We start from the raw sequence: 19621 nt of genomic DNA on the forward strand, positions 1-19621 counted from the left end.
AGTCTTTTCGATACCGGGCCTAGAAACTCTAAAATTTCTCAAAAAGCGTGGATAAAAGCCTTCAATTTTTCAATTTTTAGACTTTTTTCGCACGAAAATAATAATTGCCGAAATGATTATCATGATCCCTAATACCCTTCGGAAGTCCAATTGGGTGGGTATAACCATCCAATTTGCCTTTAAATGACCTGTTTACTGGTTTATAACTTGTAACGATTTCATCAACTCAAGCCTACCACGAACTTTTATAACAACAAATAATGATCATATATGGTTCCAAACGACATTAAATGACCGCAAGATGTATCCCTTAAAATTTAAAAACTTTTCGACACCAGGCCATGAATCCTTCTAAATTTCTCAAAAAGCGTCGATATTAGCCTTCAATTTTGAAATTTTTGACTTTTTTTTTGCCCGGAAATAAAAATTGCCAAAATCTTTATATGGTCCTTAATACCATCCATGAGTCCCATTGGGTGGGTGGAACCATCCAATTTGCCTTTAAACGACTAATTTACCAGTTTACAACTTGCACCGATTTCATTAACTTAAGCCTACCACGAACATTTATGACAACAAATAAGGATCATATATATATGGTTCCAAACAACATTATATGACCCCGAGATGTATCCCCTAGAATTTCAAGACTTTTTGACACCGGGCCCCTCCTAAATTTCTCAAAAAGCGTGGATAATTAGTATTCAATTTTGGAATTTTTTGACTTTTTTTTCGCCCGAAAATAAAAATTGCCGAAATGTTTACCATGGTCCTTAATACCGTCCGGGAGTCCAATTGGGTTGGTGGAATGATAAGTGGTTTATTTGACCACTTATTGTGTAAATTTAAACCCGATTTTGCGATCATTTCCCCTCTTTCTAACCCAATTTTGAATGAAAATGTTTTGTCTCGGCTTTCCCCCCCTCTTGGTTTGTGTTTGTCCATGTTTTGCAGGTCTATGGACTCAATTAGGCAGGCTTTCGGTGCATGAATCGTGTTTAAGACAAGAGGATTGAAGATTGGAGAGGGCGCTCCAGGGGAGCGGGCGTGCACCTCTCATGGAGCGGGCGCTCCTCCCTGACACTTTCAAATCTGATCCTTCATTGAAGCATTCTGGAGAGGGCGTGCAGCCGAAAGGAGCGGGCGCTCCCAGCTTAGGAGCGGGCGCTCTTCATTGCGGAGCGGGCGCTCCTCGCTGGGAATCCGTTTTCTTTTGACGGATTTCCCTATGTGTTTCGGGGAGTATAAATACTTCCCCTTTAGCTCATTTAGAAGGGGGGTACAGTAGCCTAGTTTTCAGAAACCTCTCTTAGTTTGAAACATTCCTTAGGATTAATTTAGCTTAGTTTTCAACAAATCAAATCATTGTATTAGTGAAATTCAAGAATTATTCTCAAAGTTTGGCAATTTGTATTCAACATTTGAAGCTTCAATTAGTACTTTCTCCAACCTTCTTCCTTTTAATTTCAGATTTTATTTGGTATTTGCATGTTATTTAAATCTTCTTAGTTCTTGGTAATTTGTTATTGGATGATAGTTATTTCAATTGTTAACCACTTTTCCCCAATTATTGAAGTATTTAGAACCCTAATTCTTGATTGCATGTTGATAAACATGAGTTGTGAGTAGTCTTCTTGCTAGGGGTTGGGTGAAGCTCGACCTTTTGGGTTAACTATGCAAATGTGGGAGAAGCATTGATGTTTGTATTGCAATTAAATTGATTATATGAGATTGCTTGTTAGTTCCCCATGATAGGTTTAGCTACCCTTGACTAAGGAGCTTGATAGTATGATATGCCTAATTTGACATGGAAGTGTAAATTGAGTACGTCATTACTTATTGTAATTTGATTATGTATCATCTATTGCTAAACTAATGAGGAATCTAAGTTTAGTAGTGTGAGTTGTTTTCTAATTGCATGAGGTTGATTTTACATATAGTCCTTGCTATATCTTGTCTATTTTACTCCCAGTTTGCCTATTTGCCTTGGTTGAGTGGATCTCATTCCCTAGTATCTTTAATTCATTGATTTAGAACCATAGTTTGTTTCTCTTCTTGACGAACCCCAATTCACCAATTGACTTCGAGTTAGCTTAAGTGTAAAGATCTTTGGCAATCATATCCCGTTCCTTGTGGACCGAACTCTTACTTGTCATTATGCTTGGTTTGTAAGGTGTTTGTTAATAAATGTGTTTGATTGAATGTGGAATGTACGACCGTTCTAACGCCCATCATGGAACCATCCAATTTTCCTTTAAACAACCAGTTTAATTACCGGTTTAAAACTTGCACGGATTTCATTAACTCAAGTCTACTACGAACATTTATGACAACATATAATGATCACATATGGTTTTAAATGTAACTATATGACCCCAAGAAGTATCCCCTAAAATATTAATACTTTTCTACACCGGTCCCCGAAATCTCAAAAATTTCTCAAAAAGCGTGGATATTAAGCCTTCAATTTTGAATTTTTTTTATTTTTTTCGCCCAGAAATAAAAATTGCCAAAATGTTTACTATGGTCCCTAATACCCTTTGGTAGTCCAATTGGGTGGGTGAAACCATCCAATTTGCCTTTAAACGACCAATTTACCTGTTTACAACTTGCACCGATTTCATTAATTCAAGCCTACCACAGACATTTATGACAACAAATAATGATCATATATGTTTCCAAAAGGCATTATATGACCCCGTGATGTATCCCATAGAATTTCAAGATTTTTTGCCACTAGGCCCCGAAACCTCCAAAATTTTTCAAAAAGCGTGGATATTAGACTTCAATTTTGGAATTTTTAGACTTTTTTTCGCCCAGATATAAAAATTGCCGAAATGTTTACCATGGTCCCTAATATCCTTCGAGAGTCCAATTGGGAGTGTTGAACCATTCAATTTGCTTTTAAACGGCTAATTTACCGGTTTACAACTTGCACCAATTTATCAGTTTAGAACGGCCAATTTATTTAACTTTCACCGAACTCGACTTGAACCGAAATGGACCTAAATCCGTTTTAACCCCTCAAAACCTGAATTTAAACCGACTTTTTACTAACCTGACTTGAATTCATCCCGACCCGAATTTAACCTAACTTGTTACAAACCCGACCCGAAATCAACCCGACTTGTTATTGACCGGACACAAATTTTACCATACCTATTACTTACCCAACCTAAAAATTCAACCTGATCTGTTACTAATCCGATTTGAAATTATCACGACTTGTTATTGACTCGACCTAAATTCAACCCAAATTGTTCCTGACCCGATTTCAAATCACCTTAAATACAATTTAGACCACCGTATTATTGTTGATCAAAGCATTTTGTCTTGGGAGACCAAGTCGGTCCAGGCCAGCAAAAGAAAGGAGCATCATCCTCAAATTTAAGAGTTAAATATAGTATATATTTGTTGTATGGTCAAAGGAGATAATTATCTTCTAAAATTATAGATTGTAGTTCCCGAGTATATTGCCATATATATTATAGTCAAAGGAAATAATTAACTTAATAAAAATGATAATTATCTATTTATAGTTAGTTGAACTCGAATATGACCTGACTTGGAAATGACCCGACTTGATTGTAACTTGCAAATTATTAATTGAACATAACCCGATTTGAATCCGAGAATGTCCTGACTTGGAAATGACCCAACCTGATTATAACCCGCAAATTATTGATTTGAACCGAACCCGACTTGAATTCCCGACTTGAAAATGACCCTACCTGATTATAATCCGCAAATTATTGACTTGAACTAAACCCGAGAATGACCCAACCTGATTCTCACCCGCAAATTATTGACTTGAACCAAACTCGACTCGAATCCGAGAATTACCTTAACCCGTTTTAACCGTAAAAACCCGAATTCAACCCGACCTATTGTTCACCCGACCCGAATGTAACCCGACCTGTTATTAACCCGACCCAAACCCGATAAGAAGTATGACCCGATGTGTCCCGACTCAAGCATGACCCAACCCAAACCCGACCCGCATAGGTTATGAAGTTAATCTGAATGGACCCGACCCGACCCGAGTTGACCCGACCCACTCTTACCCGACCTGTTTACCCGAATTGACAGCTCTATATGATCTTTAAACCTAGTTTTGCAATCACTTGACAGCTAAATTTTAACCTCTAAGAAGCAATCACTTGATAGTTTTGCATTCCACCATAGCTTGCTAATTAAGAATTTTTCAACGGCTAATATTTCTGGCATTTCTACTTGGTCTAATCCAAATCAATCTGAACCGAATTTGGACAGCTAATATTTTGGACAGAAAACATCTAAATTAATTATTGTTCTTAATGTTTGAAGAGTAATAAATTAATAATGTGACGCTCTTTTTGAATTACTAAAGATGTAGTACGAGCATAATATATTAAGAACGGAAAGATGCATAAGGTTAGATTAATTTTCTCTCAAGACCATAGAGTACGGGCATATATATATGCACCTAAATGAGAGTTGCATCATTGCATGACATAAGAATGAGGCTGCGTTAAATTAAGTTCTACGTTCATTATTGTCACGTGAAAATTTCATGCATGGGATTCATACCTCTTTCTCTGTTTTCTTTTTGCTCTTAATCTTACTTTTGATTTTTATTACAATTATTGTAGAGAAAAGTGGATGAAAGTTGACAACGATATTACCATTTCATATAAAATGAATATGGACGAACATGGAGGACGTGTCTCTCGTTTGTTGTGATGAAACATAAATAAAAGACCAAAAGTGGTATTCAGTCAAAAATACCTAAAAAAAGAAAGAAAAGGGTAGGTTGAAAATCAAAGATGAAAACTGCTCCCAACTTAATATGAGTTGGTGGATGATATTATCACTTACAAAGTACTACTCACTTGGTGTATATTGTCCTATTATGAGTTCACAATTTTGATAGGAAAGTGAAATAATTTATCAATTGTAAGCTTAATTTGCAATTATCAATTGTGCCATCTATTTATTTATTTATTTATTTATTAAATACTTAACTTATTTTAGAAGCATTTTCGTTAAAAAGTATATATTATTGGTATATAAGATAAGCAAAAATTAGAAAGTTGATATTCAACAAAGTATTTTAAATGAATCTAACAAAATCTTATGTAACTAAAATTTTGCTATATATAAATCACAAAACATAGTCAATGATAGAAGAATAATGTGAAAAATTATGAAAGGACAAAAGCAAGTACTTTATAAGAACACAGGAGTGTATAATATATATGAATATTTCTATACTACATTTAAATAACTTAAACAGTCCCTAGCAAAGTATGGAGTGTAAGAGTTTAAGTACTAAACTTAAAATAAATAAATAAATAATAAATTAAAAAATTGTTGGTTTTTATTAATGTTTCACTTATAAAAATTTCTTATATATCGCTATTCATACTCAGTCAGTGTTATAGCAGTTACTCGATTAGTATTATAAAGGTTACTCGATCAGTGTTATAGGGATTATTTTGTTTTTTTACAAGCGGTCATGTGGTGTAGCTAGCCGCACACAAGACGCGCTGAAGTTTTAAAGTTAGTCTAATTATATTTTCCATAAATATTTGAAATGTAAAACAATTTCCGAATTTCGCCTTTCAACTTTTGGTCATACTCTTTCAAGCAACCAAAAAGCACCAACAAAAAACAGTCAAGGATGCTGAATATAAACGACATAAGTCCTAAAAGTTGACTGAACCTCAGAATAATTAGGATGTAAATGTTTTTATATTTTTATTTTCCTTAAAAATAAAATCCTCAAAAAAGCTAACTTCACTTGATCCACTGCCCTACTCCTATATATAGACATACAGTCATTGCTCCAAAGTATCGCCTTGCAATTTATGGAAACTATTATCAATAGAAAATTCTCACACCTCAATACATCAAAAGCAGCATTCTCAGTAAACTCGAACATGCTGATCATCATAACCTGCATTCTCTGTGCCCTCATTTGTGTAATGGGACTCATGGCAGTAACCCACTGCGTGTGGCCCTGCCCTCAGCTTCCTACTACGCGGGGGAATACTGTTGAAGTGGTTCCCAACAAATGCTTGAAGAGGGAGATCATTGACTCGCTCCCTAGAAAGGTCTTCAAGTCTGGCAGTCCAATAGCTGCTGCTGATGCGGCTACAAGTGAGAATGATAAAGCAGCAGCAGAGTGTGTGATTTGTTTGGCTGAGTTTGTGGAAGGAGAGGAGGTTAGGGAATTCCCAGGATGTTCCCACGTGTTCCATGTTGAATGTATTGACACGTGGTTGATTGGGTCCCATTCCTCCAGCTGCCCTTCCTGCCGTCAAACGCTGGTTGTTGTTGGCCAGTGCCAGACCTGCAGGACCGGTGTATCTGTGGTGTTTCAACAGCAAGAAGCTGATTTCTTACCTTAATTTTGCATCTTACTCTATAATATCATACAAGTAGTATATATACTGTTCATAAAATAAGATCTCTCAGAAGAGAGAATTCTGTTACCACTGCTACTCTGCAAGTTTTCAAAGTGGTACACTAGATAAAAATTTAAGGTTACAGTGTCAAATCAAACTCAGCCAAACTTTCACGTCCAAAAAAAAATAATTAAAAAAAAAAAGAGTGAATATATCACAAGGGAATGCAACTATGTACTGCTTCATTATGTAATCAATAGTATGTAAAGATGTACAAGAAACGCTAGTACAATTCGAGTTCTTCCTTTCACCTTTCTGAAGAGTGAAGACTGAAGTGCCCTACTACTAAACAAACCTCGTAAGCATTACTTCGTATATGGCCTTAATAAAACCAACCTATCTAAAAGGAAAAATTAGTCTATAATACCTGTGTAGGCTGTTTACATGGGTAGCAATCAACTAACTTCAACGCTAGCAACTGTCAATTCTGGCTGGGCGTGCCAAACAGGTCATCTCCTTGCTTAATTTCCTTCCTAGTAGACAATAAAGCCATTTCACTCTCCCCGTGATTATCATCAACCTTACTTATCTCATCACCTTCACCATCCGTCACATGAAGCTCAACATAGGATGGCAAATGAGTTGAGTGGCCTGTTGTCATGAATCGGTGTAGGATGGGGCCAGATGAGTGCCGTCTCTTGGAATTGCTTATGCTCTTTGGGCTTCCTCCCAGGGTTTGGGTAGAAGGAGACTTCTCTGTGGTATGCTCTTGCTTCCTCTTAACTCCCATGTGCCATTTCGTAAGAGCTTTGGAAGTTTGCTCATCAAAGATGGACTTCTTCAAGTTTGATCCCATCTGTCAAAGTTTTCATCACCAAGTTTCATTCTTGAGGCTGTTCTAAAATCTAACATTAACTATGATTTTCAGACTTGAAGATAGCTACTAAGAACTGACAACTAATGTAAATTAAAGATAAAGATATATCCAATTGTCAGGTCTTTACTAAATTTTTGATGAGTGAAACTAGACATTTTAGGATGAAATAAAGAGTAATGTAGAGTAGAGAAACCTTAAATAGAGAAGGGAAAACCAATTTTTCGCATCAAATTTGCTCACATGTGGGTAATAAATCATTACAGGTTGTAAGGTTTGGGTCTATTTAAATCGGATCATACTCCTATTGTACATAATCTTGCCAAAAATCAATCAATCATAGTCACACTAACTTTCGGGCTCATTTGTGTTAGATTTAGATTATAACGAAGCTTAAGTGACTTAAAGCTTTGATTTTGGTTGTTCAAGAGGAAGTGATAAGCAAAAGAAAGTATGATGATACCTGGGTCACAAGAGCATAGAGTGGCAGAGTACTATAACTGCAAAGAACCATAGCACCAATCCTATAATCCCAAGTTATACTCCATTAATCCAAAGAGAGAAGATGATGCAACACAAATGACAAATGAAGATTTTCATGCGGAATTACCAGAATTTATGGAGACATTACCCGATAATTATTTTAATAAGCACAAAGATGTGTCTATCATGGAAACAGGACTTCAATCCGAATTCATACTACAACCAAAAAGAAAGGGGAAAAAAATCAGCATTTCATTATAATATTTTGAAATTTGGTATATTTGGGTCGAGTAATATTTCAAAGGATATTAAATTATTACCAGTATCCACAGGAAGTATGTTATCTGGAAGGCATTCTGCAGAATATGAAACCAAAAGGCAGAATATGTCCTCGTCAGATAAACAATTTCCATGCAAAAACAAGTTTTAAATGCTCAACAGATTTAAAGTAGCAATTTACGATTTATAAAATCGTATGAGAAGCAATGCTAAAGAAAATAATCTACCATAATTTGATATCACAAAGCTATATCACGTTTGTCTCTTAACATTTGTCAAGTTTTTCTTTGATTTTTTTTTTTTTTTTTTTTTTTTTTTTTGGTGAGGATCTTAATGAGGTTGGTGGAGTTAAAATCATGACAGGAACTTGATATAGGGTTTTAGATGCGATTAGTGGCTAAGCAATGCACAAGCCTCTTGTCTTATTTAGAACTGTCAAACACTGGCCTGCCAGCAACCCACCCCAAATTAACTTTAATAGTGTGTTTGGATTGAAGGAAATGGAGGGAAGGGAAATGGAGGGAGGGAGTTTCTTTCATTTGGATGAAAAAATAGGGATGAAGGGAATTAGAAGGGAGAGAAATGGAGGGATTTAATTCAAAGAAAATGATCCCTCCAACAATGGAGAGATTTGGAAGGAAAACTCATCCATCTTCCTTCCCCTTCCCTCTCGTTCACCTCCCTCCCTTTCTTTTCCTTCCTTTAACATTACCCAAACAAACCGTGAATCTTGAAAACCTGTGAAAAGTTATTCTAATGCTATGTTTGGATAACAAATTCAAAGGGAAATGGAAGGGAGGGAAATAGAAGGGAGGGAAAGGAAGGGAAAGTGAAGGAAATGATGAGCTCCATTTTCCCTCCAAATCTCTCTAATTTTGAAGGGATGGTCTTTATTAAAGGAGGAGGGAAAATGGATCCCTCCCTCCCCCTCCCCTTTCCTCCCCCAACATATTATCCAAACAAGGAAGTTTGTCTCCCTCCCTTTCCCTTCCCTTCCTTTCCTTCCATTTTTTGTTATCCAAACATAGCCTATGAGACTGACCAACCTGAACAAAATTCAACCCACTGGCAAAAATTTTGAGCATAAAACGATTCAACACCCAAACACTGCAATTTAATACTCAAGAACTTGAAAGCCACATTTTAAATTGGTATACATATACACTTCAAACCCGAAAAATAAGACCAACCCATTTGGCACATTACTCTTGTCAACAGTAATGCAGTGAACTTGTATTTGTCAATCCAATAATAATCATAATCCACACTACAGAAAACGTGAGACAAAAGACAGGAGAGTCTTTTGATCGAATGGACATGCATATCCTGAAGTTCAGCCTACATTTTGAGTTGTTGATGTATAATAACGTCATCATCGACAATGACATCCGAAATTTTGTAATAAAGACTTCCATTGAAAAGCAAAATTCAATATGCTTCATAGGATACGTAGTGTGATAAAACACCAAGACATAGTTTATACCTGAAACAGAGTAAAATGGAGGAGATGAAGAATAAATTGAGGCCGCGAGAACCAAAAGTATTCATCTGAACCTTGCACAAGAGGAATCCCTTGGACCACAGCATGCCTCTCTTTGATTTCCAAAGCCATCCTTGTCAGAATGGCTTGCAGCTTTGTTCCAACAGCTAATATAACCTAATGCAAACTGTAGTCTTAGAAAGTTCCTCTGATACAATTTCACAATTCATTTCTGAAAACAATGTCTTACCAACAGTGGAAGTATAGAAGCCCAGAAAAGTGTGTGCCACCCTGGGAATGCAACAGCACCAGTGGAAGAAGAGTAACGAGTTACAGTAATCAGTAAGCAGATAAAAAATCAATAGTAGCTCCGTCCTTGAATTGTGGCCTCTAGACAAGATACATAGAGAATTGAATAAAGAATAGTGGCTCACCTTTGACATTTAGAAGCAAGAAAATCACAAAAGATGCCCATAAAAGTGGACTGCAAATAACATAAATTTTAAAAAAAATGTAAAAAGATTTAAATTTGGTGTTAAATGATAAATGATGGTTTAAATCTGTACTACACATATCAATTGCTCCATATGTGAAACTTCACCTGACACCAACAACCACTATAAAATCATCTTCCAATGACTTTTTGATATACTTCTGGAAGTTGAATTGACTTCCTGGAGCTATATGAGCCTAAAAGCCATACCAAGCAGAAATCAGAATTAGGCAAGGAAGATTATATATGAATGAGAGTAAAACAGCTCCAATCAATAAAATATTAAGAGGCACTCACGGTTATGAATCCATTTCTTAATGTCATGTAATCAGACCTAGCAACTGATCTGTAGAATTGGCGAAAAAAACATCCCTGCAAGATTATGAAAGGAGAAATTACAGTGCTAGTAGTTAAGGTATGACCTCGTGGTAAATGGCTGATTAATGTAGCAATAATACGATGAACAAGAGGAACATAACAGGTCCTCGACTTTCAGCTAAGCAAACATTTACAAAATCCTCCTATTGAAGTTTTAATCTTCCTTTTGAACATCTCACTCACTTATTCTGCAACTACAATCCTCTATAAGCTAGGATACTTGAGGAAAATATTAAAGCATATGATTTTCAAAAAATACTTTCCAACTTTTCTTCACCCTTTAACATACTTTTGCCTTAGAATCTGTATTATTCCCTCCGTCCCAGAATTGCAACACCTGATTAAAGAAAAGAACTGCTAATACTTTATATTTCTTGGTACTTTCCACTCCTTTGGACTCACTATCTCTTTTTACATTACAATTTCATCCACAATAATGATTACAATACCCTACAAACTCTTATCACATCTAAATTTACAACAACAACAAAGAAAGGAAAAACAAAACTCAACAAATGGTCCAACTAACTCTATGCAAAGGCAAGTGAATGATTATTCAGAAGCAAAGGGCCAGAGAGTATTCCACATGCACAGGCATCAGATCAGAAAAGGCTAAATCTCAATCATGATTCATGAATGCTCTTACACATTGTGACTGACAGCATGGAAGGAAGAAATATTGAAGAATATATTTTCTTCATCCCAAGACTCCCAACTCAGGGTAACAAATGAAGTGAATTTTCTACATTTACCCATTTTTCCTATCTACTTTTCTCCCTCCTTAATCTCTCTGCTCCTCATCTATAATATCCTGAGCTGAGATTGAGGGAGTAATATTTTGATTAATTCTTTGTGTGCATTTTAAAAAAAAAAAACAGATTAATTCAACTCTCTTTCTGATGATATATGCTTAAGCACTAAATCAAAACTGGAAAGATTTACATTAAATGATATCTACTCACTTTCAATAATTCATCCAAAATTTCTAGTGCTTACCACATAAAAGAAGAATGGGATCCTTGTCCAAAAGCTGTTGTGTGTTCTTACAAAAGTTGTCTGATGCGTGAGCCTGAATCTTGAAGGATCTGATACATATTGGCAATAAAACACACAGTCATAAACATGTCATGGATAAAAACGAAGAGAAAATAAAGAATAAATAAACAGTTCACGCATCCCTCAGGGGCAAGAAATAATGTACCGTTCCTTAACTCATAGTTAATCGATGATGTCTCATACTCCCATGCTTTCCAGCCTTTTATCTGCAGAAAAAGTGTTATAGTGGGGAGAATCAACAAGCGATTCATATTTAGCATGATCAGCTACCCTACTTTTTTCCCAAAGAATCAACAGTTAGAAGGCCAGTTAACCACAGGAATAAAACATAGAATAATAGGAATCTTCTGAGAAGCAGGAATTTCCAATAATGAACAGGGACATGTGAACTGCTATACAAGTGACTCTGGGCCATCAATCGAAACCCAGCGCCATGTGTAATTTCATTGATGTAGCCGATAAGGCACTATAAGAACCTCGTCACTTCTATTCAAATGATCTGACGATGGACATTGAAATTACAAAATCATAGGTCAAACATGCTTGCACAGATGAATCTACCCACTCCAAATTTTCCAAAATTATTACCCAAACTACAGTTCAAACATGATAGCATGGTATAAAAAATTCCTACTCCTCAACTGTCAGTTATCTAAAAAAAGGTTAGAGCTGTTCATTCATGACTCGTGAGTAGTGTTGGGTAACTTGGGCTAGTTGGTTATATTGGCGGTTGCAGTCAGGTCATTATCATCGTCGTTGATTATTGCAGTTAAAATGGATTAAAGCATTGACTTAGGTCATCTATCATTATTAGCTTGCTTATTACTGTCATTTCAATTTTAGTTTTGGAATCCAACCTTTTAGTCCCAGTTCTCTCCAAAAAAATAACAATAACAATAACAACAGCTTGGTGCAGAGCTTTCCTGAATAGGTAATGACACTAATGAGACCTCACAAAAAATAAATTCAGGTATTTTTGCAGTTAGCATATGAACAATCTGTGAAATATATGATGGACTACTGAAGTTATAATGCACCTACATTCAGAGAATTATGCCCCAGCCACTTTTGACACGTCAGCTCGAGCTTGTTGAGAATTAGTTAAAATAAGGCCAGCTGTAATAAATGCCTTAAGCATAATCATTGTAACAAGTAGCAGAGTAGTATAAATACTACTGCTACCTAGCGTTTCACATTTATTCTTTCCTTTTGCTTTCTTCTTCATTCATACACTTGTAATAACTAAGAGATTTTCTCTTACCTCCATTAATGAAGTTTTAGTTTAGAACCCGAGCTCAAAGACTCTACGGATAGAGCTATGAGAGTTGAAAATCGTGTGTTCTGTTTTGATTTCATCTTCAAATTCAAAACACAATCACCCAAAAATTTAAATAAATAAATTTCTGGCAAGGTTACCTTTAGCCTTCCAAGCATCATTGTTGCTGCACTGTATAGCACATGAAAGACAGCTAAAAAGAATATGAGAATGTGTAGCTGATGAGCAGCATCAACTGTAATAAGTGGCACTTGATCCTGGTTTAGCAGAAAAATGAGTAGCGTTGGAGTAAGTAATAGGAAGTAATAAGGAAAAAAACAGTTTACGTAAACTAACCAAATAATAGGAAGGATGAAGACAAAAGGTTTAAAGTAACAAGCTACAATACTTGAGATGATTGAATCTTGTTTTTTGTTGCAGTCAGCAGACTGAAGCTGCAGCAAATGAGCTTAAGTAGTGTTGGTTGGTTCAAATTTGTATAAAATATAATTTATTCTGCTGGTGTCAATAACTGGCAAGACTCTAGAGATCAACAGGTAAAGTATAGTTCAATATTTATCTAATCACTACAATTGTTGAGACCTTCGAAGATTTAACACAGAAAACATGAAACCAAAGAGCAATTATTGAACAAATAATACTCATTACAAATTGTGTCTGACAAGGTAATCAGAAAAGCTCCAAGTAAATTGCAAATTTTGCCAGACTATTTAAGATGAGTACACCCAGTGCCATAGATTCATAGCAATGTAGTATCACTGAGGCAATCAAGAAACGGTACCAGCGCTCAGAGTTGATGCACATATTTGAAATGCAATCAAAATATATATCCAAGGTTGTGCTATAAAATGCTAAATCTAGTGAGTTACTCCCTTGGTCCAGAAACAAGTGGTACTTGAATATTTTATGTTCATTTGTAAACGGAGAGAGGAATCGGCATAAACTAGGATTTAATACGAGATACTGGATAGGGTATGGCCGGTATGGGAATGAACCAACAACTATAAAGTGTCTTTTATATAGTTGGGACAACTTAACAATTATCAAGAGATAAAACAATGAATTAACTTCATCTCTTATCAAAGGTTATTAAATTCAAGAACAGAACCTAGGTACTTGGAATTTCTACACATACAAACAAAAAACAAAACAGATTTTAAAAAAGTAAACTCATGATTAAAGTACTCTTGTATGAAGTACATAAAAAATCATACTAAATTTGCACGATACTTCATTTAAATAAAATAAAGGTCAGTCACTCAGTCAACTACAAATAAACCCGGATTTAAATAGGCGTTGTAAACCAACAAGAATAGCTTGCTGAACAAATGCAATCTAGCACCCAACTTCAGTACTTGGGTAATTGCAACATCCACTCAAATCATCATAGTCGCCATAAATTCAATGTATATATCAAAGCAAACCATAATCACCAATTCACCATTAGTAATAGCTATGACATCAGTATCTTACTATCTTTCCTTGAGAAAGTTAAGCAATCAACTTTCAAAAGCATTAACATACCAATATACCCCGACTCAACAATCATACCTTAGGACAATGATGAGAAACACCACCAGATACTAAAACACGGCGCTTGTTCCAGAGCAGCCGCCTTCGATTTTCTTCACCTAAGTCACGGCTTTGGAGTTCACATGGTAACATATGGTCTGCAAAGTTGGAAGGGATACAGATTTTCGCGATGTATCCTTGACTAAATGTCAAGAGAAGTGAAATGAATCCCATAACCATCAACTCTGTAATATTTAAACAGCTCCTCAGTAAAAACATCACCCAATGTATAGCTCAATCACAAATTTATAAATTTCAAATACTATCATAAATTCCACTATAATGTACAACAAATATACAGGATATTTCAGTCCGAATTAAAAATTACAGTATTAAATTACTCCAATATAAAATAATATACAGAAAGAATTACCCTCTTTAACCTTGTCTAAGGCCTCATAAAGTGCCCTCTTCTGCTTTTTTGTTAACCACTAAACAATCAAATTCAACCGCAATATCAGCAACAATACTAATCAAATTCAACTACAATTTCAGCAAAAATACTAATAAATCCCTTATTTCAGTACAGTAGAAATTAGGCTAATGTGCAACACCATATATAATATTGTTCAACAAATTTAACAAAACATACAAATTGTAACACCCACATGAAGAAAAATAATATAAACCCATCAATAAAATTCCCCATTTTTTAAATTAGCCAAAAAAAAAAAAAAAAAAAAAAAACCTTTAATTTTACTACCATTAAACAAGAAAAAAAAATGGAGAAAAAGACAAACCGTTCCAACTCTGTGAAGACCCTTTTCCAGAATGAATGAAATGAGAATAATAAAAGCACAAACTCCAGCAACAGCCCAAGTTGGAGTTTGATGAAGCATTCTCTCAGCATCTCCAACTTCCTCTCTATTATTTTTACTACCATGATTTTCATTCTCCATTAAAATCTTGATTTCCCAGATTGTTTTATTTTTTTATGGAATAAAATCAAAAGTTGCAGAATTTGAATAAATTTGCTATAAATTTCAATGATTTAATAGGGTTGATTTATTTCATAAATGACAAAATGGGTCCCAAGAAAATGTAATGGGGATTCGGTTGCAAAAATGAAGAATTCAAAAATGGGTGACAACTGATAGTAGGGACATTTCACACTTTTGAGCATACAAGACTACAAAATCAAAGATATTTCAAGGGTTATAAATTAGGAATTGTAGATTGTATAATTACATACTCAATGTTGAAAATATTTGACAAATGAAAGTGACAAAGTGTAGGGGGAGTTTCTTTAGCCATTCACTCCTTTAATGAAGGGATTTCCTGTCTAATTACTAATTGTCTGTTTTTCATAACGTGGATATTTTGGTACCCGACTACCCAGTACACGAAAGCACTTTTAATTTGAAACTAGATACACTACTATTCACATCTTTTAAATTCTTAACTAGTGAGTGGCGTTGTTCGGGGTATTACTTTTTTTAGTTATGTTACTGCGAATTTTTAAGAGCATTTAATAGTTTGTATATAGTATATGTCTTCAATACTTTGTACTACGTATTATAATAAGTAAAAAATCAGGTGTATGTCAAAGGAAAAAAAAAAAAAGTTAAAATCAGGTGAATAAAACACACCCTAATCTCGAATTCTCAATTAATATTTTAGCATATCAAATAATAGTTTTACCATGCTTAATTTGTAAAGACCGGCATGTGCCGGGCCAACTCTTCAACAATGATGTATTGTTTCCGGGCTTATAACGAAACATTAAAACAATGATGTTTTTGGTTTTACTTTGCAGATTCAACGTTTTGACCTAACTACTTACTTCTCATCAACCAGAATATCTAGTGGAGTAGAAGTAATAAAGGGTCTACACGTCAATTTAACTAACCACTACTCCATGATCATAAATTCTCCATATATAATAAAATAGATTAATCATTTTTTTTAATTTTCCTTATACTTGGTAAGTAGAATACTCCGCAGTTGATAACATTAGGCATTTTTAATAGTTTGATTGATTGTATGTTGTTTGGAAATGATGTTGTAATTTTTACATTTTACATCGTACTTAGGCTCCTTTTATCTTGATGAAAAATGTTTTGCAAGAAAATGATTTTTCCCAATTACTCTTCTAAGTTCAAATTTAAGGGTGGACAATTATTTTTGGCCCTTTTCATTTCTATGGTCTTATATACTCCTTAACTTATCAAAGTGTCCAATATTTAATTTGCATGCAGTTTCAATTGATTACGAAATACTTTGTATCAAACAATCTTAATGTTAAGTGTCCCGTGCAAGATATGCTTTTTTTTTTTAATAATCAATATAGTATGTATAATTATTGATAAGTACTCCATAGTATTTTTAGATATTTACTTTGTACATATTTGTGGGAAAATACTCTTTCATACAGAGTGATGTTAATGGATCAGATTTTGAATGAATTAGGCTTCATTTATAGGGAATCACCACTTACTACAAACGTCATTTATATAAGATATATCAGCACCTACATTTGATATAGAAAAATACCATTATCTTTATCGCTAATATAAATAAAAGGCCAAATGGCAAATACTAGACAATGAAGGTCGTCATTAGATGTCTTGACCTAGGGCCACTATTTCTTGAGTACTAGTATAGAGTTGCACTCTACTGCTAGACAACAAACACTCCATATGGTTCGGATGAAGGAGAAAAATCCACGAGTTCGGGTGAAATTGCCAACTCTTACATTTGTTTATGTATGGAAAAGTAGTGTTACTCTGTACAATGTTAAGGCAATTTCACCTAAATGTTTTCTCAAGTTTATACTGTAATTGAAGAAACAATGGTACAACTCTCTTATCAGTTGTGTATTTTAATGTGTTGGTTGACAAGACTCACAAGAGTGTAATATTACGGAGTAACTCATTATAGGAGTATAAACGTAATAGATACTTTGGTGGAGTTTGTATAACCATTGCTTCCGGGCGCAAAAGATATAGGGGAAGTTATGTTTTGGACTCTCTTAATCAAATCATTTACAATGATTGACTATGGGCCTCTGAAACTTCTGAACATCAGCCCATATAATATAATATATGCACTCTAACTTTGACAATAAATTTTTGATTCATTCCTAATTCTTCTGTAGGTGTCTTGAGTTCCTCACATTGATTTCTTAGAGCATCCCCACTAGTGAGCGAAAAAAATTCTCCTCATTCTCTCTCTACCCGCTTTCTCTCTCTTCCCAACTAAATTTGCTCATTAGCATTTTTAGTGAGCAAAATTTATCCCACTAGTGAGCAAAAAAAAAATGTTCATCAATCTCTCTCCTACTTTTTATCATACCCCACCAATATCTCTCTCTCTTACACATCACCCTATTAATATTTATTATGTTTTGGTTAAATGAATATTTATGGGTACTAATTACAATTATACTTTTATTTAATTTAATACAATTATTAAAAATTCATTCATAATATTGAAATTTAATCGCTAATTAATTATAAATTTAATACAACATAAAATTTAATTAGCGTATGAATACATTTAATACTACAAACCAATAACGAACCTAGATTTTAAACGTACGATTAATACTCTATTAAATTGTAATCTTACGACAAATTTATTTTTTTTACTCATTAATAGAACCATATTTTTGCCAAATATGTTCCACTAAATCCGCTTTTAATTGAACATGAGTGTCTCTATCACGTAGTGACATTCTTCTGTGGACGTACGTGTCGAAATCAACGTTTGGCGGTCGGCCAACATTGAATTCAAAAGGCTCGTTGTTGTTAAATGTAGCACTTGTAGTGGGTCTTGTAATTTACGGGCGATCTTGTTCATAGTACCTTCTTAAAACTTCGGCCCGAGCATAGTTGTGTCGTTCATCTTCGACAATCACGTTGTGCATAATGATACAAGTTTTCATTATGTCACACAATATGTCTTCGTTAAACGCAAGGGAGGTTGTCGTAGAACGGCAAACCTAGCCTGTAAAACCCCAAAAGCTCGTTTAACGTCCTTCCGAGCTGCAACTTGTTTATCAGCAAATAATTTATCCTTTTGAAGTTGTGGAAGTGTTATACCTTGAATAAAAGTAGCCCATTTGGGGTAAATGCCATCTGCTAAGTAATAGCCCAAGTTATACTCATGGTCGTTCACGGTGAAATGAATTGGAGGTGCCCGACCATGAAGAACATCATCAAAGACCAAAGATCGGTAAAGGACATTAAGATCATTACAAGATCCCGGGATCCCAAAGAATGCATGCCAAATCCATAAATCTTGATCTGCAACGGCCTCTAGAATGAGGGTTGCATTTTTATTACGGCCTGCGTATTGCGCTTTCCAAGCCATAGGACAATTCTTCCACTCCCAATGCATGCATTCAATGCTACCTATCATACCGGGAAAACCTCGCATTTCATTTTGATGCAAGATTCTCCTTAAATCTTCGTCGATGGGATTTCTGAGATATTCAGCTTCAAAATGTGTAATAACCCTTTGACAAAAATGTTGCAAAGCCAATCTGGAGATAGTTTCGCCAATGCGCAGATACTCATCCACCGCATCTGGACAGGTACCGTACGCCAACATTCTAATCGCAGCGGTGCATTTCTGCAACGGTGATAACCCAAGCCTTCCAGCTGCATTCCTACGCTGCTGGAAGAATTGATCCCCCTCGACCACCTTGTTCATAATCCTATAAAACAAAGGTCGTTGCATTCGAAATCTACACCGGAATTGTTTGTCGCTATAAACTGGATTACTTGCAAAGTAATCATTAAATAATTGAACATGCCCTTTTTCCCTATCTCTTCTATCCATATCTCCTCTACGTTCTGGAACACATTCAACATCGGATACGGGTTGGGGTTGTGTTTGGTTGTTATACAACAAAGTTGGTAGATGGGTTGTGACAAATTCGTCAACTAAATGATCAAATTCAACGTATTGATCAGAATCAGACGAGCTGGAGGTTGAGCTAATGGAAAACATTGTGTTTGCTGGTTACTTGGGTGTTTGGATATTTTTGAGGAGTTGGATTATATTTGCGTAAGATGGTATCACTATCATTTATAAGCATGAAAACTCAATGACAAGTCCAAAATATGAATGAAAATTCCATGACTGATGAAACATGATTGACAATTCAATGAGTGATGAAACATGATTGACAATTCAATGACACTTAAGATAGTAAAACAGAAAAGAATCTTGACTATTCAAAATACAATTATACAACTGACATGAAAGACATATGACTACTCAATGTCTAATAAGACAAGGGACATGAATACAACTCATAAAAATTAAACTAATTAAAGATTAACTAAGTAAAGAAAGCTAACCTCAAAATAGTACTAATTAAAATTGAACAAAA

At 35.0% G+C, this 19621-nt stretch overlaps 3 protein-coding genes across 5 annotated transcripts; 1 reads left to right on the forward strand and 2 right to left on the reverse strand.

Moving 5' to 3' along the window:
- Positions 1 to 5631: 5631 nt before the first annotated feature.
- LOC110682144 (RING-H2 finger protein ATL80-like) lies at positions 5632 to 6509 on the forward strand. Its single transcript, XM_021858399.1, has one exon. The coding sequence runs from the start codon at positions 5850 to 5852 to the stop codon at positions 6390 to 6392; it is 543 nt and encodes a 180-aa protein (XP_021714091.1). The 5' UTR covers positions 5632 to 5849; the 3' UTR covers positions 6393 to 6509.
- A 94-nt stretch (positions 6510 to 6603) lies between these two features.
- Positions 6604 to 15527, reverse strand: LOC110682143 (MLO-like protein 10). 3 transcript variants are annotated; one of them, XM_021858396.1, is made up of 15 exons: positions 15021 to 15521; positions 14654 to 14711; positions 14260 to 14465; positions 12849 to 12965; positions 11578 to 11638; positions 11373 to 11461; positions 10296 to 10370; positions 10107 to 10195; positions 9940 to 9989; positions 9756 to 9796; positions 9509 to 9682; positions 8067 to 8102; positions 7895 to 7962; positions 7727 to 7787; positions 6604 to 7245 (listed from the first exon to the last, which is right to left on the reverse strand). In XM_021858396.1, the coding sequence occupies exons 1-15, from the start codon at positions 15177 to 15179 to the stop codon at positions 6871 to 6873; spliced, it is 1659 nt and encodes a 552-aa protein (XP_021714088.1). In that variant the 5' UTR covers positions 15180 to 15521; the 3' UTR covers positions 6604 to 6870. The 3 variants fall into 3 exon arrangements, 2 of the variants coding, with proteins under 2 accessions (XP_021714088.1, XP_021714090.1); XR_002503377.1 differs by having other exon boundaries at positions 7228 to 7245; positions 7874 to 7962; positions 15021 to 15527; XM_021858398.1 differs by lacking the exon at positions 12849 to 12965 and having other exon boundaries at positions 15021 to 15522.
- Positions 15528 to 18165: 2638 nt separating this feature from the next.
- On the reverse strand, positions 18166 to 19236 carry LOC110681790. Its single transcript, XM_021857914.1, has one exon. The coding sequence runs from the start codon at positions 19234 to 19236 to the stop codon at positions 18166 to 18168; it is 1071 nt and encodes a 356-aa protein (XP_021713606.1).
- Positions 19237 to 19621: the final 385 nt, after the last annotated feature.

This window comes from Chenopodium quinoa, unplaced genomic scaffold (assembly GCF_001683475.1).
Source record: "Chenopodium quinoa cultivar QQ74 unplaced genomic scaffold, ASM168347v1, whole genome shotgun sequence".
NCBI classification, from domain to species: Eukaryota; Viridiplantae; Streptophyta; class Magnoliopsida; order Caryophyllales; family Amaranthaceae; genus Chenopodium; species Chenopodium quinoa.

Excerpts from the sequence above, each read along its gene's own strand:
- LOC110682144 (XM_021858399.1), top strand. The coding sequence starts at position 5,850 with ATGGAAACTATTATCAATAGAAAATTCTCACACCTCAATACATCAAAA.
- LOC110681790 (XM_021857914.1), bottom strand. The coding sequence starts at position 19,236 with ATGTTTTCCATTAGCTCAACCTCCAGCTCGTCTGATTCTGATCAATAC.
- LOC110682143 (XM_021858396.1), bottom strand. The coding sequence starts at position 15,179 with ATGGAGAATGAAAATCATGGTAGTAAAAATAATAGAGAGGAAGTTGGA. Across the intron at positions 14,466-14,653 it reads CTTAGACAAGGTTAAAGAGG|AGTTGATGGTTATGGGATTC; the intron begins GTAATTCTTTCT and ends TAAATATTACAG. Across the intron at positions 7,788-7,894 it reads CTTATTAAAATAATTATCGG|GATTGGTGCTATGGTTCTTT; the intron begins GTAATGTCTCCA and ends TTGGGATTATAG.